The 23,563-nt window shown below is 47.1% G+C and overlaps 2 protein-coding genes and 1 pseudogene across 5 annotated transcripts; 2 read left to right on the plus strand and 1 right to left on the minus strand.

Annotated features, from left to right (window-relative positions):
- The first annotated feature begins 3,492 nt into the window (after positions 1-3,492).
- On the plus strand, positions 3,493-5,371 carry LOC136475979 (uncharacterized; annotated as a pseudogene).
- A 1,478-nt stretch (positions 5,372-6,849) lies between these two features.
- Positions 6,850-11,870, plus strand: LOC136455447 (glucose-1-phosphate adenylyltransferase large subunit). 2 transcript variants are annotated; one of them, XM_066455488.1, is made up of 15 exons: positions 6,850-7,260; positions 7,391-7,504; positions 7,584-7,757; positions 7,889-7,981; positions 8,286-8,369; positions 8,447-8,502; positions 8,723-8,816; positions 8,956-9,068; positions 9,235-9,307; positions 9,991-10,071; positions 10,294-10,416; positions 10,766-10,870; positions 11,003-11,109; positions 11,267-11,327; positions 11,568-11,870. In XM_066455488.1, exons 1-15 carry the CDS (start codon positions 7,081-7,083, stop codon positions 11,667-11,669), a joined length of 1,560 nt encoding a protein of 519 aa, XP_066311585.1. In that variant the 5' UTR covers positions 6,850-7,080; the 3' UTR covers positions 11,670-11,870. The 2 variants fall into 2 exon arrangements, with proteins under 2 accessions (XP_066311585.1, XP_066311622.1); XM_066455525.1 differs by having other exon boundaries at positions 6,881-7,260; positions 10,294-10,380.
- An 804-nt stretch (positions 11,871-12,674) lies between these two features.
- On the minus strand, positions 12,675-22,742 carry LOC136475988 (GATA transcription factor 19-like). Of its 3 annotated transcripts, XM_066473664.1 has the most exons (9): positions 22,412-22,742; positions 20,889-20,975; positions 20,704-20,819; positions 19,726-19,794; positions 19,490-19,606; positions 19,266-19,371; positions 13,432-13,500; positions 13,264-13,337; positions 12,675-12,976 (listed from the first exon to the last, which is right to left on the minus strand). In XM_066473664.1, the coding sequence occupies exons 1-9, from the start codon at positions 22,610-22,612 to the stop codon at positions 12,907-12,909; spliced, it is 909 nt and encodes a 302-aa protein (XP_066329761.1). In that variant the 5' UTR covers positions 22,613-22,742; the 3' UTR covers positions 12,675-12,906. The 3 variants fall into 3 exon arrangements, with proteins under 3 accessions (XP_066329761.1, XP_066329745.1, XP_066329753.1); XM_066473648.1 differs by lacking the exon at positions 19,726-19,794 and having other exon boundaries at positions 22,412-22,732; XM_066473656.1 differs by lacking the exons at positions 19,726-19,794; positions 20,889-20,975 and having other exon boundaries at positions 22,412-22,734.
- Positions 22,743-23,563: the final 821 nt, after the last annotated feature.

Below are 23,563 nucleotides of genomic sequence, written 5' to 3' on the forward strand. Positions count from 1 at the left end.
AAAGTAGACCCAACATAGTGACTTACATGACATGCTAACTAGAGCGATCCTATGATGATTGCATTCCTGAGTCCGGTGAGGTAGAGCTGATCAAGCGATGATGACGTCGAGGTAGGCGCACGAGTCTTGAGGTTACCACACCGTGGAACTCTCGATCGCGTAGAGATGGTGGCACCATGGCCGTCCTTCTTTGGTCACCTCTTGATCACGCCCTTACTCGACCTACAGAGAATAGCCATCCAAAATATAGAAACGAATCTGAACATGAAAGGCCCCTACTTAGTGCACCAACTGTCGGGTTGTTTTGCTCCGATAATATCCAGCAATGTGATCACATAGATGAAATTGGATGGTAGCACACGAGACAGAGATTTATACTAGTTTGGGGCATGGTACACGCTAATCCCTACTCTAGTGGTGCCACTGGTCTTGTATTCGTATGCTCAATTACAAGGGCTATTGCTCCTAGCTACGAGGTAGATTGGAATGGTGAAGGTTGGATCCCGAGACCAAGATCCCTACCCTCCTTTATATTGGCAGGGGAGGTAGGGTTATAGAGAAGATGATCGGGCTAATAGATTATGTTCCTAGTTTGTTACAATAGATTGATCCTAGCTATCGTCTAGATACGCTCACCTCAGTTTGCCTTGATCTCCATGTTGGTCGACCACATCAACCCTTACGGGCCTCTCCTTAACGGCTGCTGGGCCGATAGCTCGATGGTGGTCATGTATACGGGAGGTGTTGGTACCCCTGACCCATATCTTTGACACATTGTATATAGGGGGTGAAATGGGCTAAGCAGTAGGCTTTAATTGTTGCAAAAATTTTAGATTAGCCCAATTCATCCCTCCCCCTCTTGGGCATATTGATCCTTTCAATTACAACACAAGAATATAAGAGTATGGGCAGCGATACCCAAGGAAGAGGAGGTGCCCAAGTTGGAGGATGACCTAGGGCACCCTTGGGGTCGTGCTCCACATTGGGTTAATGTTCCATGGGTGGTTAGAAGTCCTAGGGCCCGATAAAAGGTGACACGACACATGACATAAACAACAACAACAACATGTTTGTAATGATTTTGGGACCTCTTACCAACGTGATACAAAAGTGGGACTAGATCCATTAGAAAACCCATTTGGTATTTCAATCAAATACTCATGGCCTCAATTGAACTCCGGATCAAAGAATTATGGCCTTTGCAATACAATAATAATGTCAAGCTACCGATGAACCAAACATTGGGTTTCTTCAAAACAGGCCTTGCATACAATGAATCCACACCCCATATACTATAGATGTCATGGAAGATGTATTTCCAAAGTTTACAACATCCTTCTCTACAGACAAATGTACGTTTCACATTAGGTAGCGACATGTTTTTAGTTATTTCACAAACGTAAAAACAGGCTCACCTTTGTTTAATTTGAAAGGTCATATTCTAGTGTATAATGCCCTCATCAATCCGCCATAACCCATAAGAGAGCTTTTGCAAGCTTTTATGAAAATCCCACAAGAACCCTATAGTTTTTTGTGTTATTCATGTGTCTTATTCATCTTTTAAATAAGGGAAAATTGGTTGTGTAGCATCGAAAGATCACGATCTCCGTAAAATACCACCAAAAGTTTACGCCCTCGTGAAATAGCATCGAAAGGATCCATCGTGAACTAGAAGTACCATTTCATCAAATTTTGCTTACAAAAACATTAACCTAAGCTAAAACCCAGACATGAAATTACATATTTGCCCTTACCTTATCCTATCTTACCCATCCGAGATAGGAAGGCACTCAAGCCACTTGGTTCTCAGCTTGGCGCGCTCGCTCACCCCTTCTGCTACCACCGTAGGTTCTAGCACACGGGTCAGGGCATTGCCTCTGTCGGCCACTGCATAGGTCTAGGCATCGCCTCTGTCGGCCACCGCGCTACATGCATGGTGCCTCAGCCAGGCCGTCGGGCGCCCCTACACGGCGCCTCCGCTAGGCCACTAGGCACCCCTACGCGGCACCTCCTCCAGGTCACCGGCATCCCCTGCGTGACGCAGCGCCTCCGCTAGGCCGCTGGCATCCCTGCTCACCACCTTTGTCGCCCGCCAGATGCCCCTCCACACTCGACTACATAATGCATGAATCTAAGATTCCCGATGGGTAAAAATGAAACCTTAGCTATCTACTGCATCTCGTAGCACAACTAAAATTAGTTGTGGCATGCGATTGTTTGTGATATCTGGTTCATTTGTGTGTGCGATCTGGTATGAGAATGGTCTGTGATGAGAAAGGACTTTTGGAAGCAGTGCTAATTTGTTTGCACTGCTACTATTTTCAGGATCGATCCGACCAATGCATGTAGAGTAGTGATTGATGTTTCGTCCTACTCAACTATTGAGGATGATCGATCCATGTACAAAAAGAGCAGACGCTTGGATTGGTGGGTGGATGCAGAAGAGTACTCCATCATTGACATGGAGAAAGATGTTTTCAAGCACTTTAGTTGGGCCATCTATTAGGAAGCAAACTTCTGGTTTGTGGGTTAGAATAATCTAATAGTTCGCCTTGGTACTGACCAAGAGCTTCTAACTTTGCTGCGAGCTTCAAAATTGGTGGAGTTTATCATGACTGTTGATAGATGTGAGCATGTTGATATGGCTTGTACTGTGACTGAAATGGAGAATGAAAGACAAGTGCCAAATGAAGAGAATGACCTACAACTTTAGGTCATAGAAATGTTTCAAGGGATGCATGTGAGTGTAGAATTGGATGGTCTAGAATGGGCCTTGCAACCGCAACTTGGTGTTACAATTGTTGGTCCTTCCAGAGTAGAGGAGGAGGAGGAGGGTGACCATTATATGGAGCCCAGTGTTGACCATGAGGGAGATGATCTAGTTGGAGCTAATGAAGAGTGGAGGTATTTCAATAAGGTACATGAAGTAGGAAGTAATGAGAAAGTGCAGCAAGAAAAGAACAAAATGGACAACAACAAATTTGTAATTGAAGACATAGATCCTAAGGCTGTGCCAACAAATTTGCGGGATGCTCCGTATGTTCCACTCACTACATATGACAGAGACAACCCTGATATAAAGGAAGGTTCAACATTTACTGATAAAAAGGCCTTCATACTGATGATCAAGCAATATGCCACAAAAAGGGAGTTTCAAACATTTGTAGAGCATAGTGATAAATCAAGATATAGGGCACGATGTGCAGATTCAGAGTGTGGATGGAAAGTTCATGCAAAGAAACTTCGTGGTTGCCCCACTTTCATGGTATACTAATTTCATACTATACAATTGTTTTTTTCATGTTCTGTCAATAATTTTAGACTATGCAATTCTGTTTTTTCATGTTCTATCAATAATTTCAGACTATGTAATTGTTTTTCCATGTTCTTTTAATAATATCAAGCTATGCAATTTGTTTTTGCTCATGTTCTATCAATAATTCAGATCCCATATTTAAACACTAAATTCAAATCCCATATCGTCTATTTTTTCAGGTTGTGTCAATAGGTTCTAGCCATACTTGTGCTAGCACCAGCCAAGTGAGGGGTAAGGAGGCTACTAAAGCGTGGATAGCGAACAGAGCAACAGAGGTACTCAAGTATACTCCAGAGTTGGGAGCAAAGAAGTTGCAAGTTGAGCTTGAAAGACAGTTCCCGATCAAAATGTCATATAATAAGGTGTGGGAAGAAAGACAACTTGCACTAAAAGGCCTACATGGCACTTGGGACGAAAGTTTTAGAATGTTATGGAGTTTCAAAGCTGAGTTAGAAGCTACATGTTTTGAAAGCATAGTAGAGATTGATTGCAAGAAGAACAAAAAGGATGGTCGAGTCTATTTCTATAGGATGTTTATGGCCATCAAAGCATGTGTGAATGGATTTCTTGCTGGTTGTAGGCCATACCTTGGGGTTGATTCTACTCACCTCATAGGTAAATATAATGGATAGCTAGCTGCAGCAACAACAATTGATGGACATAATTAGATGTACCCGATGGCATATGGAATTTTTTACAAGAAGACAAAAGCTGATTGGACATGGTTTCTGAAGCAATTGAAGAGAGCAATTGGAACTCCACATGGACTCACAATACACACAAATGCTTGCAAAGGCTTAGAGAAAGCAGTCCATAATGTCTTCCAAGGTGACGTTGAGCATAGGGAGTGTTTTAGGCACCTCATGCATAGTTTTAGAAAGCACTTCGATGGAGATGTGCTAAAGTACACGTGGCCTTGTCCTTGGCCATATAGTACTAGGAGGTATCAATGGCTTTGGGACAAAATTGGAGAGAATTGTCCAGCAGCAATTCCTTACTTGCAAGCAGAGCACAAACATCTTTGGTCTCGAGCTAAGTTCTCAGGGGAGTGCAAGGTTGATTATGTAAACAACAACATATCAAAATCCTTCAACAACGGGATTAAAGAGACCAAATGGTTCCCAGTGGATGTCCTCGTGGACACAATTAGGGGTATGATCATGGAAAAGATAGCTATGAGGCAGCTTATAGCTAACAAACTTGAAGGGTCAATTCTCCCTAGTGTTATAAATGAGCTGAAGATGAAGAGTAGAAACTTGAAGTACACAATTAAAGGGAGTGGTGGTCTCAAGGCTGAGATATCTGGACTGACTAAAGACAACTATCCTTGAGGCATGCTGTGGACCTTGAAAGCAAGACATGTTCATGTGGTCAGTGGAATATTTCTAGGAAACCTTGCACTCATGTTATATCATTTATAGGTTCTCTTAGATAAATTAAACTTGAGGACTTTGTTCATGATTACTACTCAGTTCAGCGTTTCAAGGCTACTTATCAGTTTGGGGTCAACCCAATGGTTGACAAGTCACAGTGCCTATTGTTGATCCCGGATTTGTAATGGTGCCTCCGAATCTTGAAATGTCTTCAAGTAGGCCAAAAGTGAAGAGGATCAAAAGTAAGGGTGTGCCAGGAAAAAGGGGTCCTTACCAATGCAAAAGATGCTTCTAGTTTGGGCATATTGAGAAGGGTTGTAGTGAGCCGCCTACTGAACTCGTTGTTGAATTGTCACCGGCAGCTCCTACTGATTCAAGATAAATTGACCCCTGTACTTTTGTTGTAACATGATCTTTTATTAAATATGGTTGATACCTTCCTGATGTGTAGGAAAAGAAAAGAAAAGGGCAGTACATCTAGCTGCAAAAAAGCTCTAAAAAATCTAAGAAAGTATCTGCACCTTCTACTTTCTTAATCACACAACCATCTGTTAGTCCAAGACCAACAATAAGAAGGATGGTAACTTCCACTAGTCCTCTCAGTCCAGGATCTATAACAAGGAGTAGGGCATCAGCAGACATATCCCTAGGAGGAATTACAAGAAGGCTTGTCGTAGGCTAAGCAATGGCTTTGTTAGTGCAAATGCTATGTATTGTACTACTGTTATGATATAGTTAGACTATGGATGCATGTGTGTGAACTATTGCATGTGTTAGCAGACCTGTCCCCTTTGCTGTCTTAACTAGTACTTTGTTGAGAAATGGTTGTTGAGAAGTGGCTGATGTGAATCGGCCTGTTCGCTTGTTGGTTTCAGCCATGGCTTATTAGCCATGGTACAATATTTTTCTCTCACAACAAACCAGCACCAGCCGGGCTTATCAGCCTAGAAACCAACCAGCGATATGGCTGAATGTACGTGTTCATGTGTGTTTATATTAAAGAGATCCCTATATTAAATGTCTTCATATGTGCCAAAATGTGCTTATATTGCTTCTGAAATATATGTGTTCATTTATGTTTAAATTTTGAGGCACATACAGCTGTTTATTTGGTTCTCACTGGGGGTATCTGTGTCCAAGTTAATAACTCCGTGACTTCATTTTAACGGAATGATACTTTCAGTTTATAATCTAACCTTTCATTGGTATTTTACGGAGACGCAAACTTTCAGTGGTATTTTACGAAGATCGCGATATTTCGATGCTACACAACCAATTTTTCCCTTAAATAACCCCTAGAATGTTTTGAGTTGATAAAATCCAATCAAGCCCGCCATTTTTAGAGAACTAACCCCATCCGTATTCATGAACAATGTTCTGCATGCTTTGTTACCTTTCATTACTAACCCATTTTGTTCATGACTAATTCAGATATAGTTCTTAGATCTTTTCCCCATCCGTATTCATGAACAATGTTCTGCATGCTTTGTTACCTTTCATTACTAACCCATTTTGTTCATGACTAATTCAGATATAGTTCTTAGATCTTTTATATAGCACGCTTTTTAAATTTAATCATGTGTATATATAACAAGTTACTCCGTAAATACCTAAGGGTATAAATGGATATTTTGATCTATTCCGTCTATTACTAAAAAACAAAACAAAACCTATTTTGTCATTATTTCCAAGGACGAGGCTCCAAATAAGTCCAAACTCGGTTGCCGCTCTCCTGAGCCGTCCACCGCCGGTCCGCCGCTAGCGCCACTCGGGTGGCCGCGACCGCGAGCCGTGAGAGCGGTGACAGTGCGTCAGTGCAGCGTGCAAGCGTCCAATGCCGGCACAAAGAACTGGAATATGCCAATCGCCACCGGGGCCGAGCTGAAGCCCTGGAGTCGTTCGTTCCGTGGCTGGCTGGTGGCTGCGGTGGGCCCGCAGAGTCCATGAGAGGCACGGGAGCTTCCAAAAGAAGCCAACAGCGGGCGAGGCGAGAACGGCAGGCGGAGGCGACGTGTGGATGTCAGGCCTCGCGCCGGATAGCGTGCCGACTGGCGAGCCAGCGAGAGAAACCCCTCCCACTCCTCCCACAGACTTCACGCCCACCCGCACTCACTGACAGCCCCGCCGCACTCCGCGTAGGGCCAACAGATCAGTGAGGCGAACCCGTGCTGAAAGAGCTTTTTACGCGTCGCTGCCTCGCCTCCCGTTCTTCCGCTCCACCTCCACCGCCTCCATGCCGCTGCCGAGCGCTGCTGGAAAGTTTTAAAACTCACGGGGAGCTTGGAGACGCCACGACGACCGCCGCTTCTCTCGGCCATTGTCTAGGGAGAGAGCGCGCGAGCGACCTAGGTCCAGTCGGCTTCGGGTGTTCGGCGTCAGCTATCCGCGACGATGGGCCTGCGCGTGGCCGCTACCGCGCCAGCTGCGGCCGGCGTGCGCGTGCTCGGTGGGGGCGCCGCGCGCGTGACGCCGCGCCCGCGGGTGTCGCCCCGCGGCAGCAGACGCCTCTCCGTGCGGATGTCCGTCGCGACCACCGAGACCACCACCTCCGCCACCGCCGCCGTGGGCGCCGTCAGTTTGCTTTCTCAGCGTCAATTGTTTTTTAGTGGTTCTTTTTCTGCTTCTGCTTCTCGGCCGTCGCTCTAGCTAGCCATGAGCCCATGACAGTTCACGAGGGTTTGGTTTGGGGTGCGTGGTGCAGTCGGAGGACCAGGCGCTGGAGGCTAGGAACTCCAAGACGGTGGTGGCGGTCATCCTCGGCGGTGGCGCCGGGACCAGGCTCTTCCCGCTCACCAAGCGCAGGGCCAAGCCCGCGGTGAGTGAGTCAGCTGTGTCTGAGGATTTAAATTCGTGGAATGGGACACATGCAGCTCATCCGTTCCTCTGCATTTCAGGTGCCAATTGGCGGCGCGTACAGGCTGATCGACGTGCCGATGAGCAACTGCATAAACAGTGGGATCAACAAGGTGTACATCCTCACGCAGTTCAACTCGCAATCCCTTAACCGCCACCTCTCCAGGGCCTACGATTGCACCAATGGAGTGGCCTTCGGAGATGGATTCGTCGAGGTGTGATTCCAGATCATGTATATAGTACTCTAGGGAATGACTGACAAAGCCACAAGGATTCGTGGTTCAACACTTCAACTCTGGTGATCTGAAAAGGGTATTTGACAGATCGGGATTCAACTGTTTTTCAGGTTCTAGCAGCGACCCAGAGGCCTGGATCGGAGGGAAAGAGGTGGTTTCAGGGTACTGCTGATGCAGTTCGGCAGTTCGACTGGCTTTTCGATGTAAGAGTTCGGTTCGATGCTTTCTTTTTCGTGACGGTACAAACATTCCCATATGGTTTCAGTTTAGTATCAAATACCCAAAGCAGTTATAAAAAACCCGAAGCGAAAGAAAATATTCTATTACTTGCATGACAAAAACCATCTTTGCCTTTTTTTTAATCATCAGTTCAAATCTGAGGGTCATCTCATCCCATCAATTAAAGTTCAGTTCAGAGGGATTGCCCAGTTCCCTATTGTTTTACTTTATAATATTATACCACAAAATTGTTCCTTATAGAAATGGTAATACATTAATGTTTTATAGGATGCAAAATCTAAAGACATTGAAGATGTGTTGATTCTTTCTGGTGACCATCTCTACCGAATGGACTACATGGACTTTGTTCAGGTAACTACCTAAGGAAAATATTTTTTCCCAGTAAGTAGTACATTTTAAAATTGTTTTTTTGGTGATTTCACTTGCAGAGTCATCGGCTAAGAGGTGCAGGCATCAGCATCTGTTGTTTGCCAATTGATGGCAGGTGAGTCTCTTTCCATTTCAGTAGCCTGTAGTCACTGTACAGGACTACTCAAGTGGCTTTCCATAGAAGATGTTTAGATTAATTATACTTTCTTTGATATGGTACAGGCAAAATCTTGATTTTGAGCATCTGCTAAACTCTCTTTCATGTATTTCCATACCCCTTTTGGTCCTAGTCTCTTTGTGGATGTGATCATGAATGAGTTTCTTTTCTATGTCAGCCGGGCATCTGATTTTGGCCTAATGAAGATAGACGACACTGGAAGAGTTATTTCATTCAGTGAGAAACCAAAAGGAGACGAATTAAAGGCAATGGTAAGTTGGACTTTGTTTTCCTGCATTCCAACCAACTGACCTGTAGTTCTTAGGGTGCACAAATTTTAGTTGTCCTAGTATATTACACTAAAGTAAACAGAAGCTCTTGAGCCATTTTTATTATTTTTATTGTCTGCAGCAAGTTGACACCACAGTGCTAGGCTTATCAAAGGAGGAAGCAGAAAAGAAACCTTACATAGCTTCAATGGGGGTCTATATTTTTAAGAAAGACATACTCCTAAACCTTTTAAGGTATGTGAATTGAACTCATTGGAACTCACAAAGTTTCATTAAATTATCTATGTGATTATCCAGACAAAGGGGATTTAGGATTCTCCATTTATGTTCTAATATTCTATTCAGTTAACTGCTTAATTGCTCATCAATCTTAAGCTGGACTGTATCATCGTTTGGTCAGATGGCGTTTTCCCACTGCAAATGATTTTGGTTCTGAAATTATTCCTGCTGCAGCAAAAGAAATCAATGTAAAGGTACGTGCACATACGAATTTAGCATATTGGGCTCCAAGTAGTAATTGTTGGAATACAAGTGAATTGCCCATCTCTTCCCATCAGCTTAAGCTTTTGGGTTGAACTGATCGATACATGCAACTTAATATGTTATCAGAGCCAGATGTCTCGATTCCTGGTTAACGCAATTAAAATAAAATAATTGTTGCTTGCTCCTATTCTACGTTTGAGGCCTGAGGGAGCCTCCACATGAGGGGGAGTGTTGGAGTATAAGTGAATTGCCCATCTCTTCCCGCCTCCACGTGAGGGGGAGTGTTGCAATATAAGTGAATTGTCCATCTCTTCCCATCAACTTAAGCTTTTGGGTTGAACTGGTCAGTGCATTCAACTTAATAGTAATTACACTATTTAAGCATGGTTGCATAGTTCAAGAAAACAAAATCACATCACTTTGCCATTCGCATTCCTGCTAACAAACAGTCGGAAATTTAATATGCCATGCATGACCATTCAACAAAAAATGTCATGCATGCTAGTATGTCAGAACTTTTTCAGCAACACCTTCATTTTCCTTGTTAAGTTACAGTTGTGCTGCAAATCTTGCACAATTTAAAGACAGGCATATCACCATCTTAGTTATGTATTAATCCGGTTTCATAATCTTGTCCCAAAATCTTGACTTGATATCATGGTGGACACTTCAGGCTTATCTTTTCAATGATTACTGGGAAGATATTGGAACTATTAAGTCCTTCTTTGAGGCAAACCTTGCTCTTGCTGAACAGGTATGCCTTTTATGATTACTGGCTTACTGCAAACTCTTCGAGTAACTCTTTGTACTGCTTTGCTTTATGTTTTTTATATTTCTCTAGAAAAGGAGTACTGAAGCAAACCCTTATACCACACCTGTTCATTCATGTTCTGGCATTATTCTTTTGAACATTTGTGGTGTTGCGGTGATTGTGAAACACTGAACTCTTCTGCTCACCTTTGATTAAACCATGCAGCCTCCAAGGTTCAGTTTCTATGACGATGACAAACCAATGTACACATCACGGAGAAACCTACCACCATCTATGGTCAACAATAGTAAGGTGTTATGCCCATCTGTACTAAAATGGGTCATCACGGTCGTCCTTTTTTGCACTTTATTATATTATTTATTTCACGTTTGTTATTAATTAGTACCATGCTTCCATGCCTTTGCTTCCTTATTTTGATTTTTGGGGCATTCATTTACTATTCCTTGAAGGGTAGGCCTGGTGCAGTGGTGAGAGCTGTCTCACTGAGTCATCAGGTCACGGGTTCGAAGCAGCCTCTCCGTAGATTTTGCGGGGAAAGGCTAGCCTCGGTTTTTCCCTTCCCCAGACCCTACTCATGTGGGAGCCTTCGGCACTGGGTGTGCCCTTTTCATTTACTATTCCTTGAAATCCTATCTGCTTGATGTGGCCCCCTTCTAACACGTTGGTGTCACTGCAGATCACTGATTCAATCATTTCCCACGGATGTTTCTTGGATAACTGTAGGATAGAACATAGTGTTGTTGGAGTTCGTTCTCGGATAGGCTCCAATGTGCACCTCAAGGTTAGATCTCTTCCTTTGTTGGCTGAAGTATTTCATTATACAAATATAGAGAAACAAGTAGCAAGTGTTATGGATTTGATCCAATGTCCTGTAGTTAGCAGCTAATGTATCTTTTCATCTTTTTCCCTGAAGGATACTGTAATGCTTGGCGCTGATTATTATGAAACTGACGCGGAAAGAGGAGAACTGCTTGCAGAAGGAAATGTTCCTATTGGGATCGGAGAGAATACAACGATTCAGTATGAATGCATATTTTATTTCTACCGCTAACTCATTTGACTATTGAATCCTAATATCTTCGTTTTTGTGCTCTGAAAAAGTTTACTTCTACCACTAACTCCTTTGACATCATCTTTTACTATTCAATCCTAACATCTTTCTTTTTGCTCTCTGCAGAAAGTGTATCATAGACAAGAATGCGAGGATAGGGAAGAATGTGATAATCTCCAATTCTGAAGTAAGCTTGATCTCTACCTCTTTATGACTAGCAGACTAAAAGTATCTGAAATCAGTCAAATAACCAGCAGTTTGCAACTTGCAACAAAATAAGATGGCCACAATGTATGTGTTATCGCAAGTTGTAGTATCTTCCTTCCCTCTGCCAGCATTGTTCTTTTTATTTTTCTAACGCATACATCTTCATAGAGAATGTATCATCAACTCTAAACCAAATCTGGCTGGCTGTTACGTTTTACAGGGTGTAGAGGAAGCTGATAGAACCTCCGAAGGCTTCTACATCCGAACCGGCGTCACTGTCGTACTGAAGAACTCGATAATTGCTGATGGATTGGTCATATGAACTGAAAAGGTCTCACAAGGCTGGTATTTGCGGCAGAAGCAATCATAGGAGTTCTTTGTAGTTTTACAATAAGATGCTGTATAGCAGTCAAGAGGTTCTGCTTGTCTATACAAGAGAACTTTTGCCTACAAATCTTGTCTCACTATGCTGTATTTGACTCAAACAACGTTGCAGATCTTTTTACGACGTGTTTTTTCATTATTAAGAGGAAACAAAGATACAAGGTTCAGGCACAAATCACCAGCTCTAGTGCAGTGACGCGAGGAGCGTTTGCACTAGGCCTGCGACCGCTGAACTGCCCTCACCCGAGGACCAGCTCCCTAGCTACTGGATTCACAGAGTCATCCAAGAAAGGAAAATTGCTGATGGATTGGTCATATGAACTGAAAAGGTCTCACAACGTTTCAGATCATGAATGAACATTGTCCGTTTCATTTTTTTCTTTCTTGGACATTTACACAAACCTTTTCAATTTTTCTTTCTTAATTAACACCAAAAGTTTTTATTCTAATCAGTATGCAACCAAGTTTCAAGTTTCTTGTGCCAAATTCAATGTGTTTGATCATGTATTCACATTACAGGTTGCATGTTTGAAACTGCATTACCGATGATTTTTGAAAGTAGAGGTAGCCTGCCTCTGCCTGGTCCTGATACTTTGCTTCAAACATGCGGCATGCCATATAAAACTAAAGTCAGATATAAAAGTGATGTAATACTTCTTGTGATCAATGCAAATAATAAGTAATAAATGGCACACTATTCATACTAAAGCTCAACAAGAAAATGATGTTGAACAATTTACCAATTGCCTGTTTAAATTTTAGATATGGTGTCAGCTTGTCGAACCATAAATCCATAATTCCACTACAACATACCAAAATATCACGGGATTTTTCTATAAAATAAATTGCATTGAAGTTGATGCAAATTACCATTGAAGTGGTTTATACAACAATAAAAAAACATTTCCCAAGAATGCCATAGTATTCAGGAAAACATTTTGAGTTGCTGCCCAATCACCTGGTCAGGTTGAAACAGGGTAAGGAGTAAGAACTGCTTTACTGTCAGGAATACAATATGAATCGGGTAGGGAGATAAATGTGGCAACACACTGCATGCATTTTTTTTTAGCAATGGTGCTGCCTTTGTTAGTTTCTCTGCCTTATATTGTCATCCTAAACTCGGGAATTTCTGACAGAAACCTATGTCTCAATTTATATACACGTTTGAGCATTTGTCATGAAACTGCCTTGATATCTTCTTCGGTGGGCGGGCGTATGTCCAGTTTCTGCTCCTGTTTTGGCATCCTGACCAATAAATTAAGGTTTAGTGATTGTGTATTTCATTATATACGAATAAAGTTTTGGAGAGACCTCTTGAGTAAAAAAATAAAAGCTCTCTAGGCAGCTATATATGAACTGATAAAGCAGATGAAGAAAATTCCAGCTAAATTGTGTCATGAGAGTTAGTCCCTCCCAGTATGAACTTATCTCAAGAGAACTTGAAGTTCAGATTTGCTGATTTGCACAGCCGACCAAACTACATCACACAGCTACGAGACAATGATTTCACATACAGTAAAGAGCATGCTTACATCGAGTCAGTTTTGACTGTGGCTTGATTATATTCCACAGGAAGAACAATTGAGTTTTTGTCATCAATATCTCCCTGCACAAGTAAATCAGAAGTGCAGTGTTCAGATAAACTTTGTTAAAAGAAAAGGTGTTCAAATAAACAAGTTTGTATTACAAACGTAGCGCACCATTTTACTTGGATTGGCAAGATGCTGCTGAGTCATTTTTGGTGCATTCAGAGGACTTCTTAGAGTACCCTGAAAAATCCAAAGGTTATGTTATGACGGGCGTCCAGTACACTAGGCGCAACCCCTCCAGTGGCTAGGCCACGCCCGCGCAAGAGAAGGCCAGAAGGCCCAAGTCATCAGCATTTAGTTTTTATCGGAATTACTATAATTATTAGAGGGTTATTTCTATTATTATTATTAGAGGACATATAAATACTTTGTAAGACTACTTTGGGGAATTAAGCAGAAACATATATTGTTTCTTGGCTTCCCAAGGGAGCCAGGAGTTTTGCCATGCCCTAACCCTAGCTCGGGCGACCACGGCGCCGCCGCGCCGTCTTCCTCGCGTCCTCAAGCCCCAACCTCCGATCACACACACCTACAGTCTTCGATCCCTCCCTCGCCGGACTAGGGATCCTAACAGCCTGGTATCAGAGATGTCAGGTCCTCCATCCACATCCACGCAGCCGCCGTCCACCTCCGCCTCCCTGCCCGTGCCATCAGCGCCAGCGCCGTTGGCCGCGTTGGGGCGGTCGTCCGCATCCTCGGGAGCGTCCCTGACGTTGGAATCTTTGGCCGGCGACGTGGCTGAGATTGCCCACGGCATGGCGGCCATGCAGGCGGCCCTGGCTGCCCTCATCCCACCACCTCCCCCTCCACAACAGCCGGCACCACCACCACCTCCACAGCCGTCGTAGCCGCAGGCGCTCTTCCCCTACGGCATGCCCCAGACCAGCGGGACGGGGGTGCCCCTCCACTTGCTGCGGTGGCCGGCCTCGCCGTCTCCCATCCCGTCGTGGGCGATGGGCTCCACGACTTCGCCCATCTACACGATGGCCACGACGCCTACACCGTCGGCGGCCGCGATCGCGGCGTCCTCCGGGGCGCACCAGCCGCCCCCGACCAGCGGCATCTTCTATGGAGGGACGGACGGTACCCTCATCTACGGTGGAGGCGGGTACTTCGGCGGCGCCCTATCCGCCGAGGACTCGTCTGCCGCTGCTCCCAACGGCGCCCATGCCCCTCCCAAATTTTACAAGCTGGAGTTCCCGACGTTCGACGGCGCCGTTGATCCGCTCAATTGGCTCAACCACTGCGATCAGTTTTTCTGCGGCCAGCGAACATTGGCTTCGGATCGCACATGGCTAGCTTCGTACCATCTTCGCGGCGCTGCTCAAACTTGGTACTATGCGCTGGAACAGGATGAAGGCATGCTGACCTGGGAGCGTTTCCACGACCTGTGCCAGCTCCGTTTCGGCCCCCCAACGCATGGCACGCGGCTGGCCAAGCTCGCCCGGCTACCCTTCCAGTCTTCGGTCCAGGAGTATTCGGACCGCTATAATGCTGTACTCTGCCATGCTCGCGACCTCAATCCTCGCCAGAAGGCGGAACTGTTCGTGGGTGGCCTCCTCGAGCACATCAAGGTCGACGTCGAGATGCACCACCCGCCCGACCTTCAGTCGGCCATGTACTACGCTTGGGCGTACGAGCGTCGCGCGGCAGCCTTTCTGCCCGTGCCGCAACAGCAGCGCAACGCTCGGCCTCCGGTGCGCCCTGGCTGCCCGTGGCCCCTCGGCCGGCGGCCAACACCACCGCGGGTGGGGGAGGAGCCCCCGCCCTGCCAGCGTCTACACCAGCAGCGGCCGGCCAGCCGCGATTCCGCCGTTTGTCTCCGGCGGAACAGCAGGAACGCCGCCGCCAAGGGTTGTGTTTCAACTGTGATGAGCCCTACGTGCGCGGCCACGTTTGTCAGCGCCTCTTCTACCTCGAGACCGACGACTTCCTCGACGACGAGGTGCCGGCGGAGGTCGCTGCTACGGCCATGTTCCCGGAGGCGCAGGAGGCGGCCGCTGCCTTTTCCTTCGGCCAGGACATCGCGGCGCTTGCCCAGACCGCCCCGGCGGTGGAGCCCAAGGTCTCCCTCCACGCGTTAGCTGGCGTGCGCGCGGAGAACGCCATGCCGTTACCGGTGACAGTACACGGCCACCGTGTGGTGGCGCTTCTCGACTCCGGCTCAACGACAAACTTCATCAACACCGATCTTATGCGCCGACTTCAGCTAGTTACCACCCCCCACCCCACGTTGCGGGTGTTGGTGGCCAACGGCGACCGTGTTCCGTGCCAAGGGGTTGCTCGCGACGTGTCCCTCGCCATTGGCACCGAGGAGTTCTCCATCAGCTGCTTCGGCATTAGTCTGGGTGAGTTCGACCTCATCCTTGGTGTTGAATTCCTCCGAACCCTCGGACCCATCCTGTGGGATTTTGAGGACCTCTGCATGGCGTTCACTCGCGGTGGCCGCCGCCTTCTGTGGAAAGGACTAGGCTCCCCCCGCGACGACATTCGGGAGCCCGCGGTCCGAGCCGTCCACACGTCCCCAGGGCAGCCGCTCCTGGACCGGCTCCTCCACCAGTTCGTCGGCGTCTTCGACGAGCCGCGCGGCCTTCCGCCGGTCCGGCCCTACGACTACAGCATCCACCTCCTGCCGGGCATGACTCCTGTCGCCGTGCGCCCCTACCGCTACCCGCAGTTGCAGAAGGATGAGCTCGAATGGCAGTGTGCCGAGATACTCGCACAGGGGATCATACACCCCAGCACATCGTCGTTCTCTGCCCCGGTCCTCTTGCTCCGCAAGGCGGGCAACTCCTGGAGGTTCTGCATCGACTACCGCGCCCTCAACGCCAAGACCTCCAAGGACAAATTCCCTATCCCGGTGGTGGACGAGCTCCTTGACAAGCTTCACGGCGCCCGCTTCTTTACGAAGCTTGACCTGCGTTCCGGCTACCACCAGGTGCGGATGCACCCGGACGAGATCAGCAAGACGGCATTCCGCACTCACCAAGGGCACTACGAGTTCTTGGTGATGCCCTTTGGCCTCTCCAACGCCCCGGCCACATTCCAAGCGCTCATGAACGATGTTCTCCGACCGTACCTCTGCAGGTTTGTCCTGGTGTTTTTCGACGACATTTTGATTTACAGCTCGTCGTGGGCCGAACACCTGTAGCACATCGGCATCATCCTCAACGCCCTCCGCGCCCACCATTTGCACCTCAAGCGTTCCAAGTGTTCGTTTGGGGCGTCCTCGGTGACCTATCTCGGCCACGTGATCTCCGCTGGAGGCGTCGCCATGGACGCTGACAAGATCGCGGCGGTTGCCTCGTGGCCCGCTCCGCGGTCTGCTCGGGCCCTGCGGGGCTTTCTGGGGCTCGCCGGCTACTACCGGAAGTTCATCCGGGACTTCGGCATCATCGCGGTGCCCCTCACCCGCCTCCTGCGACGCGATGCGTTCGCATGGGACGACGACGCCGACTCGGCCTTCAGGGCACTCAAGGGCGTCCTCACTACCGGTCCGGTCCTTCAGATGCCGGATTTCGACCGGACGTTCACCGTGGACAGCGATGCCTCGGGTGCGGGGTTCGGTGCCGTCCTTCACCAGGGCGCCGGGCCTCTCGCCTTCTTCAGCCGGCCGTTCGCCGCCCGCCACCTCAAGCTCGCCGCTTATGAGCGGGAGCTCATCGGGTTGGTCCAGGCCGTTCGCCATTGGCGGCCATACTTGTGGGGCCGTCATTTTCTTGTTCGTACTGACCATTACAGTCTCAAGTATCTGCTGGACCAACGCCTGTTGACGGTGTCGCAACATCAATGGGTCAGCAAGCTCTTCGGCTTCGACTTCGCCGTGGAGTACCGCCCCGGCAGCCTCAACACCGTGGCGGATGCCCTCTCCCGCCGCGACGCCGAGGCCGCCCCTGAGGAGGGCGGGACTGCAGCAGCAGCGGCGGCCCTTTCTGGGCCGTCCTTCGCCTACCTCGACGACGTGCGCCGTGCCACGGCCACTGCCCCCGACGCCTTGCTGCTGCAGGAGTGCTTCCGTGCAGGCGAGCTTGCTGCCCCCTGGCGCGAGGACGCGGGGCTGCTGTTACACGGCTCCCGCATCTTCGTCCCCGATTGTGGCGACCTCCGGCATCAGGCACTTCAGCTTGCCCATGGTGCCGGTCACGAAGGCATCCAGAAGACGCTGCATCGCCTTCGTTCGGATTTTTATATCCCCGGCGACCGCTCCTTGGTGCAGGATTGGGTGCGCACGTGTGCTACATGTCAACGCAACAAGACCGAAGCCCTACAGCCGGCGGGCTTGCTGCAGCCCCTGGCCGTGCCATCCCAGGTGTGGGTTGACATCTCCATGGACTTTATCGAGGGGCTGCCCAAGGTCGACGGCAAGTCGGTCATCCTCACCGTCGTCGATCGCTTCTCCAAGTACGTGCACTTCATCGCGCTCGGTCACCCCTACACCGTGGCGTTTGTCGCCCGTGCCTTCTTCGACGGCATTGTCCGGCTTCACAGGTTCCCGACGTCCATCGTCAGTGATCGGGACTCTGTGTTCACCGGGCACGTGTGGCGCGATCTCTTCAAGATGGCGGGCGTCAAGCTCCGCATGAGCACAGCGTTCCACCCCCAGACGGATGGCCAGTCGGAGGTGGTCAATAAGGTAATCGCAATGTATTTGCGTTGTGTTACAGGGGACCGCCCTCGAGCTTGGGTCGACTGGCTGTCGTGGGCGGAGTATTGTTACAATACCTCCTTCCACACCTCCCTTCGCGCGACGCCATTTGAGGTGGTGTACGGCCGTCCCCCGCCACCCATACTGCCATACCGGCCGGGGACAACACGTACGGAGGCTGCGGACGCCCTTCTCCGCAGCCGTGATGATATCCTCGCCGAAGTTCGTCAGCGCCTCCTTCAAGCCTAGCAGCTCGCGAAGAAGTACTACGACGCCAACCACCGGGACGTGGAGTTCGACGTCGGTTCGTGGGTCTGGCTGCGCCTCCTCCATCGCACGGCGCAGTCTCTGGACCCCCGCGCCAAACACAAGCTGGGGCCGCGTTGGGCAGGGCCTTTCCGCGTGCTCGAGCGCATTGGGAGCATTGCTTATCGTCTCCAGCTGCCGGATGGTGCTCGCCTCCATAACGTGTTCCATGTCAGCCTGTTGAAGCAGCACCGCGGCGACCCGCCCGCGACTTCGGATGCTCTACCTCCGACGCAGGACGGCCGCGTCCTTCCTGCTCCCGAACGCGCGCTGTAGGCGCAGTGTCACCGTGGTGTCTGGCACGTGCTGATCCAGTGGCACGGCTTGGCTGAAGACGATGCCACTTGGGAGCGCCTCAATAAGTTCCAGGCAGCGTACCCCGACTTTCAGCTCGAGGACGAGCTGTTTTCGCAGGCGGAGAGAGATGTTATGACGGGCGTCCAGTACACCAGGCTCAACCCCTCCGGTGGCTAGGCCACGCCCGCGCAGGAGAAGGCCAGAAAGCCCAAGTCATCAGCATTTAGTTTTTATCGGAATTACTATAATTATTAGGGGGTTATTTCTATTATTATTATTAGAGGACATATAAATACTTTGTAAGACTACTTTGGGGAATTAAGCAGAAACATATATTGTTTCTCGGCTTCCCAAGGGAGCCGGGAGTTTTGCCATGCCCTAACCCTAGCTCGGGCGACCACGGCGCCGCCGCGCCGTCTTCCTCGCGTCCTCAAGCCCCGACCTCCGATCACACACACCTACAGTCTTCGATCCCTCCCTCGCCGGACTAGGGATCCTAACAGGTTAACTAGTAGGAATGTTGCTAATAGGGCCCACAAGCACATGCTAATCAGGTAATTTGTTGACCAATCATAATATGTTATTGGGAAGTTTGTCAAATTAAGGAGAATGATGTTTTTCTTTGACATGAGGAGGAAAAAGGTACCAAACAGAAACAGGACAAGAGGTGCTATGATTGGCATAGAGAAAGATGTACCTTATTTGCCCACATTAAGCCGCAAGCGTTGCAGAGGGACCTTGGACCAGCTGGGCCCCGACGCATTGCTGGAGTAAGCCTTGAGCTGATGCCACAATTTTGGCAACTAGCAAAACAGGCCAACATTAGTCAATACATGAAGGCAACAAACTTCTGCATATGAAACTGATGTAACACATACACATGATCACAAAGTGAAAGTTGGCACATGACAACTAACTCACTGGGTTTCTCGAAAATGATCATCCTCGCCGTTAGCTGGAGAGACACAAGCTGCAGAAGAAGAGGCACCATCACCAAAATCTGATCTCCCAGCAAATTGACCTTTACGCCGTTTCATCCTAAAATATTATTGAGATTGTGCAATTCAAGATTCAGAAATAATTTACAACAAAAACATCACCGAGTAGCGATCACTTGAATGCAAAATATGGTTATGCAATGGTTACGGTAAATAAACCTGGGATATGTTCCCAGTGGTGAATGGTGGCGAGCAGCAATAGGTAGGCCAGGGTTTGTTCCCTGGCAGCTGCAACAGAATGTAAACAGGATGATGAAAAAAAAAACAGAAGCACCTTTTCTAGCAAGATTAGAACAAAAAACAGTAACTGGATTGAACCAGGTAGGAATGAAAAGAAACACATTGGTTCCGGAAAAGGAGTGACAAATGGAAAATCAGTGCCTGGCATGGTAATGGCAAATCATAGAACCCATCAGTTCCATTCTCCATGGAATCCATATAAGCCTTTATATGATACTTCTTCCAAAATCCTAGACTAAAAGGCATAAAAAGAAAGTCCTTGTTCATTTTGATATCTAATTGAAATAAGTCTTTTAAACATTCACATTGCTTATGATGACCATGAATTTCTAGCGATTTCTCAGAGCACATTATCTTGAATAACATGCCTGTACCTTTAGTGGTAAGTACTCCAATAGGTAGATCCATGGTATCACTGCTATTTAGTTTTTCTCCGATGTTAGTACTTGGAGAAACTATTCAAGACAAAAAGGCAACCTAAGATTGGATAGGATAGCAGTGATAATAGTCTTGAATATGGCATGCGTATTCCTATTTAAACAGAGACCAAAGAATATTCTCACATTAGGAATGTAGAAGGCGGGGCACATCCTATTTATGTGGTATAGCAATGTCAAAGTCAAGCATATTCAAGTCTGCAATAAGCTAATAAAGTCTGCAATAAGCTGATAATTTTATCTAACGTGGAGATTAACAAACGCAGACATCTTACAATTTATATCTCAAATCCTCCAAATGACAGAAGACAATTTGTTAACCAAGAATACTTTCAAAATTTCATTATGCGGTCTTTTAAAATTTTAAATATGCATGGACCCTGGTAGGTTATGATGGTCATTTCACATGCAGCATAATTATATCATTGCTAAACATAGAAGGGCATTATTCTGTCCTTACTTTTGGGCAACCTCCTTGCGCACACTGTATCTAATCCTTTTATCGAAACATCTTTCCTTTCTCTTCTCACGGAATCTCATTAAGGAAGCAACCCTTCTAGCAGCCACAGTTGTATTCTGCACATGAGACAATGCTTTAGGAGAAACTGGAAATACCTATCCTTACTGCAGGAAGTGTGTGGATACCTTCTCATCATTTGCTGTAGGAACAGCCATGTTTACCAAACCAGGAGGAACCTCGTACCCTCCAAGTACTAAAAGAACAGCCTGAACCTGTTCAATAGAAAATATTTAGGATATACAGCTCGCCTAGGTTGAGTTTCTGCATATGCAACTCCCATATCTCACTGACACGCTGGCTCACATGTGGCCTTGGGATACACGTGTCAGTGAAACAATCTCATCCCATATACACTCAAACAAATCAATAATGACATAGGCATATGGTCACCCTCAAAACCTTCAATATGGTTGCATCATGCTTACTTTGTTCTTGGTTTATCTTAGGACATGCATCCCAGTGAAGCTTTTCACTACACCATCACTAGGGTTCATGATTGCATTTACAACATTCTCACTAATACAGTTGCTAAGGAATTGAGATAGACCCCCCCCCCCCCCCCCCCCCCCCCCCCCCCCCCCCCCCACAAAAAAAACACATTCCAATTGAAGACTGGCAAAACCACCTTGTAATTGTGAAGACCAAATAATCATGTAGTTTCATGATTAGATCTCTCGTAAAATTATGAAAGTTATGACCATGACTTTGACCAATCCAGGTAAATCATCTCAATTTCTCACTTACAGAAGCTTCCTAATTTAGTTGCCTCCAGCTTTCCAAAGAATCTTCCCTAATAACTAGAACAAAAAGAATCCTCAGCTTGCCAATGAGAAAAGTAAATCATATGAATGAATCCAGTTTAGTCCAGGACCACGATGAAACATGCTTGCAAATTTTCATATTTGGGATCACAACACTAATAAGACTTGAGGAACAAAGAATATATCTTCTGATATAAAAAAGAATATGCAAGCTTCTATTGGAATTTTATTCAGCAAATATAACATAAACACAAATATGTTATAATAGTAGCAGAAGAAAGAAGACATCTACTCCACTATTCAGCAAACACGCGACTTCACCACAACGCAACTAAAAACATATCAATATCAATACACACAAAAATTGTCTACCTATTAAAGGAATGGACCAACCTTCACTGAAAAAGATCATACAGAAAACAGTACGATTCAGCAATCAAGCATTCAGCTCGATTCCACTCGAACAGTAGAACGGTATATCCATACTGATCGAAAAATGGCCAAACCAATTCATAATAACATTAGTCCCTCCCCTTACAGGATAACCAAAAGCACAGTCATATCATATAGTACGCATATTCTTTGGTGCAATTCAGCAAGGGGACAAAGGGATATGGTCAATTCACAATAGCAAATCAGAAACTGTCCCCTTAGAATTCAATCAAGGACGATAAAGACAGAATTTGATTATGTGCAACTCGACAGCAGAGCGCCTCTGCAAAGCCGGAACAATATTTGCGAATTCATAGCCGGCGCCCGGCGCACGCTAATCTCCGGCCAAGAACGATTAACGACGATCGCAACAAGTCAACGCAGCATATAGGAACCAAGGAGAGAGAATTTGGGAGGGGGCGATGGAATTTGCAGGGGTGCAAGAGAGGCGCGACCTTTTGGGGCGGGACGGGGTCGAAGATGTAGACGTCGCCCTGGTACACCAGCGTTAGCTGCTCCGACGCCGCGCTCATCAGCGCCTCCGCCGCCGCCGCCGCCGCCGAGGACGAGGAGGCGTCGCCCCCGCCGGCAGCGGCGGCGCCATCCGCCAGGGGTGGCCGGGGATCGTGGTCGTCCGCCGCGGGCTCCGCCGCCATCGGCTGGGGATCGGACGGTGGAGATGCGTGCCGACAGGGGGCGGGCCGCGACAGGCTCGGTTTGAGCGCACGTGTGGAGGATGGACGAGAGGCGCGCACGTGTGATGGTGGAGTGGAGACATATACACTGCCGCCTGCCGGTGTACGTGTCTTCCCGTGGGGCGTCAGAACTCACGAGCCTACGCGTTCTGTGTTTTCCGCTTCTGATAAGTGCAGAAAATAGAAATCAACATTAGGAGTACGCTATATATGGATATGGATTTGCGAATGTGATGTCTCCGTCATGATAAAGTAGCGTGTGAAGTTTGTTATGATGAACCCGTGAGAATTGAGACTGAAAACATAAACCAAGTCTGCGCTTGCGGTCCTAGGCTCCTAGCAACTCGAATCGTGTATAATGTTCTGAAACGAAATCCTAATTGGGAAATTCAAAACTAGACTGTGGCGGAGCGAAGAAAAAAAAATTGGACTCTGGATTGTCTCAAATCTTTTAAGGCCTATTTGTTCAAGATAGCTTAAAAGCTGGCTTTCTTGCTTTTAGTTTTTGGTTGCTTTTTTTGGCTTTTGTAATAAAATTTAAGATTTTTAGGACAACAAAAACAAAAACAAAACTCAATATTTTTTTAGCTTTTAGTTTTTTTAAAGCCAGCTCAAAAGCTAGGTTGCTTATTTTAGCTTTTAGCTTTTGGTGGCAAAAACCAAACAAAGGTTAAAACAAATAGGGCCTTAGCCGCATACGATGAACTACAATCACCTACTTAGGATATGTTTAGATCACTAGGGCTAGTTACTAGCGCTAAAAATTAGCCTAAACTAGAAGATACCTTGTACTGCTGTCAGGGTTATAAGAATTTAAAATAAAATTAAGTGGAGATGACGTGGATAGCTTGCATTAAGAGATTAAAAGTTAGTGAGATGACATGGCTAGGTGAGGATGTGGATAATTAGTGA

Source organism: Miscanthus floridulus, chromosome 1, assembly GCF_019320115.1.
Source record: "Miscanthus floridulus cultivar M001 chromosome 1, ASM1932011v1, whole genome shotgun sequence".
Taxonomy (NCBI): Eukaryota; Viridiplantae; Streptophyta; class Magnoliopsida; order Poales; family Poaceae; genus Miscanthus; species Miscanthus floridulus.